A 2,349-nucleotide genomic window follows, 5' to 3' on the forward strand; every position below is an offset into this window, starting at 1 on the left:
ATCTCTGGTTAAATTAGCATTTTACAACTGCGAAGCCTTCCTAATCTAACTGATCCTCAAATTCGCATATAAGACACGGTTGATCTGATTCAGTGTTCTCATGATACGCGCCACCGTCTGCAAGTATATTCAGTCAAAGCAACATAGCAGCGCTGCCAACAAACGGGACAGAGCAACCGATTACTTGTACCCGATGCACTCACTTTGATGGCATTGTGATATTTTGTGCCATAGGAATCAGTCTGCTACATGACCAAGAAGCAGAAACAGCAAGAAGCAGTCAATATCGAGGCTACACCGCACCAAAACCTACCTCGTCAACCAAACAGACACACCAAATTTGCTGCTCCCAGGGGTGACACATACAACACATATAAACATACAGTTTAACTTCCGACTCTCCACTATCAACGTCCGAGGATAGCATCACAAGTCTTCTTCGTCATGCACCACTCACTGAATAAAGCTGATGATAGTGCTTCGGGGACTGGTGACCTTTTCCCTCGCATCCACCTTCCTTCCTAGATCGTTCTAGTATCGTCCATCTCACTAACAACCTCCAGGAATTTACACCCATCAGTCGTTACGAGTTTGGTTTACCCTCACCACACCGCCTCTTAGCCCACATGCAGTAAACTGTCCTGTCTCAGGTGATATAGTTGTATTCGCAATCTTAGCTTGACTCTGATGACTACACTACTGAGTACAGATTCATCCTTATCCTGTCTTGTTTAATCAACTGATGTCCTTCCATAACTGAGGTAAAGTTAATTTTTTCCCTATCAATGACTATATCCTGTCTGATAAGCCCTACAACTCTCCAGACCTTATTGATCTNATTATTATTCTTATCAGTAATAAAAACACTGCTTATTCCCAATTGGTGGATGACACACCGCCAGGCATGATCGCGCGGCTGAAGTCACAATAAAGTACGGCTGGGGTCGGTGGGTGTTCAAATTGCGTAAAAATAAAATTAGTTGGCGAGGTTGACAGATCCAACCTCGCTTCAACGGTTCGGCAGCACAAGACACTTGTTACCTGACACCATGCTCTGAACATGATTCCACGCGGCTGGATCGGATAAAATGGCTAAATCTCCTGGTACTATATTTGTCGATATAGTACCTCCGGCTCATTACCGACAAACACGACCGCGGACCGGACCTGTAGAAAATCGACGCCGTCAAAAGTATACCAGCGCCCATATATGTAGCATTCTTCAGAAACTTCCTCGGTTCATCAGCATCTGGAGTTTCTTCCTTGCCAGCTACGCATCGCCTTTGGGGCTCACTGAGCCAGCCAGTCATCAAGGATCAGAAGTGGGCATGGTCAAAAGGTTTCCAACGCGCCTTCGGCTCTGCCAGCCCATGCTTGGGTCCTACTTGCCACTCGCCCACTACGATCCTTTACTGGAAACGCCTGTGGCGTACGATGCATCTAACTAAAGTATGGCGTCGTAATTTCTATAATTTTTGCTGCAGCCAGAGAGTTATTGCGCATGAAACCAGATCCCCGACACCCGCCAAGCGCAACAACCGTCAGATAAAAAGAAAGCTCTGGCGATAGTGTTTGCCCTCAAGGTTTCACAATACTCTAAAGTCGTCCATCGACCACGCTGAGTGAACACAATTCGTTCGTTAGTGTGTCTCAAAGGGGGTGATTCTGTGTGTAACGACGACCGTCTATAGGGCTGGACCACTACTTCTTTTACACGACTTCAGATTCAAGTACCAGTCCACCAGTCTTGGACAAGCCGTCGAGATAGTGCATCTCGTTGACTCACGCAGCCAAGGACTGAAAAACACTCGCCGGAAAAGTTCTCCTAAACCAGGAGTTGAAGTGCGCAGTGCAGAAACTTGCCCATGTTTGTGGCAGCAACCGACGAACAGCCTGTTTCGTATTCATGTCTACTATGCCAGTCTACTAGGTGGCCAATACATGCATACAGTAGGGCCAGAATTTAATTGCAGAGCTTTCTTCTGGTACACCAAGTGCCGCAACACCCCAAATCGCTTGATGGAGTGCCCTCAGCTGGAGCAATCTTCAGAAGTAAGCTTCGAAGATCGCATAACGCTATCCGGCTACACAGAGGGCAATTAATCACAGCAACAGGCGAGAGGAGAACTAGCAACTGGCAACATGGCGTAACCGCGCGCTTCTTCAATAAGGACCAGATAGTTTTCAGTTTCGGCTACAGCAGCGGATGCCCTTAGTATTTTCCAGAACAATCATCCACCGACGCTGCAAGATGCTCTTAGAGATTGACATGGCTTCAGTCATGTAAATCCCGCACGCAAAATAAACCGGCCGACAAATGCACAGATTTTGCGAACCAGATCAAGTGAG

General features: G+C 46.9%; 1 protein-coding gene across 1 annotated transcript in view; it reads left to right on the plus strand.

The window, feature by feature from the left end:
- Window positions 1-2,103, plus strand: part of T265_01207 (hypothetical protein) — a gene marked incomplete at both ends in the record, with an annotated part of 20,393 nt that extends 18,290 nt beyond the window's left edge. Inside the window, one exon of the mRNA XM_009165192.1 lies at window positions 1,725-2,103. Coding sequence (XP_009163456.1) covers window positions 1,725-2,103 — 379 coding nt within the window. The remainder of the gene's footprint in view (window positions 1-1,724) is intronic.
- Between the last annotated feature and the right edge of the window lie 246 nt (window positions 2,104-2,349).

This window comes from Opisthorchis viverrini (genome assembly GCF_000715545.1).
Source record: "Opisthorchis viverrini unplaced genomic scaffold opera_v5_13, whole genome shotgun sequence".
Taxonomy (NCBI): Eukaryota; Metazoa; Platyhelminthes; class Trematoda; order Opisthorchiida; family Opisthorchiidae; genus Opisthorchis; species Opisthorchis viverrini.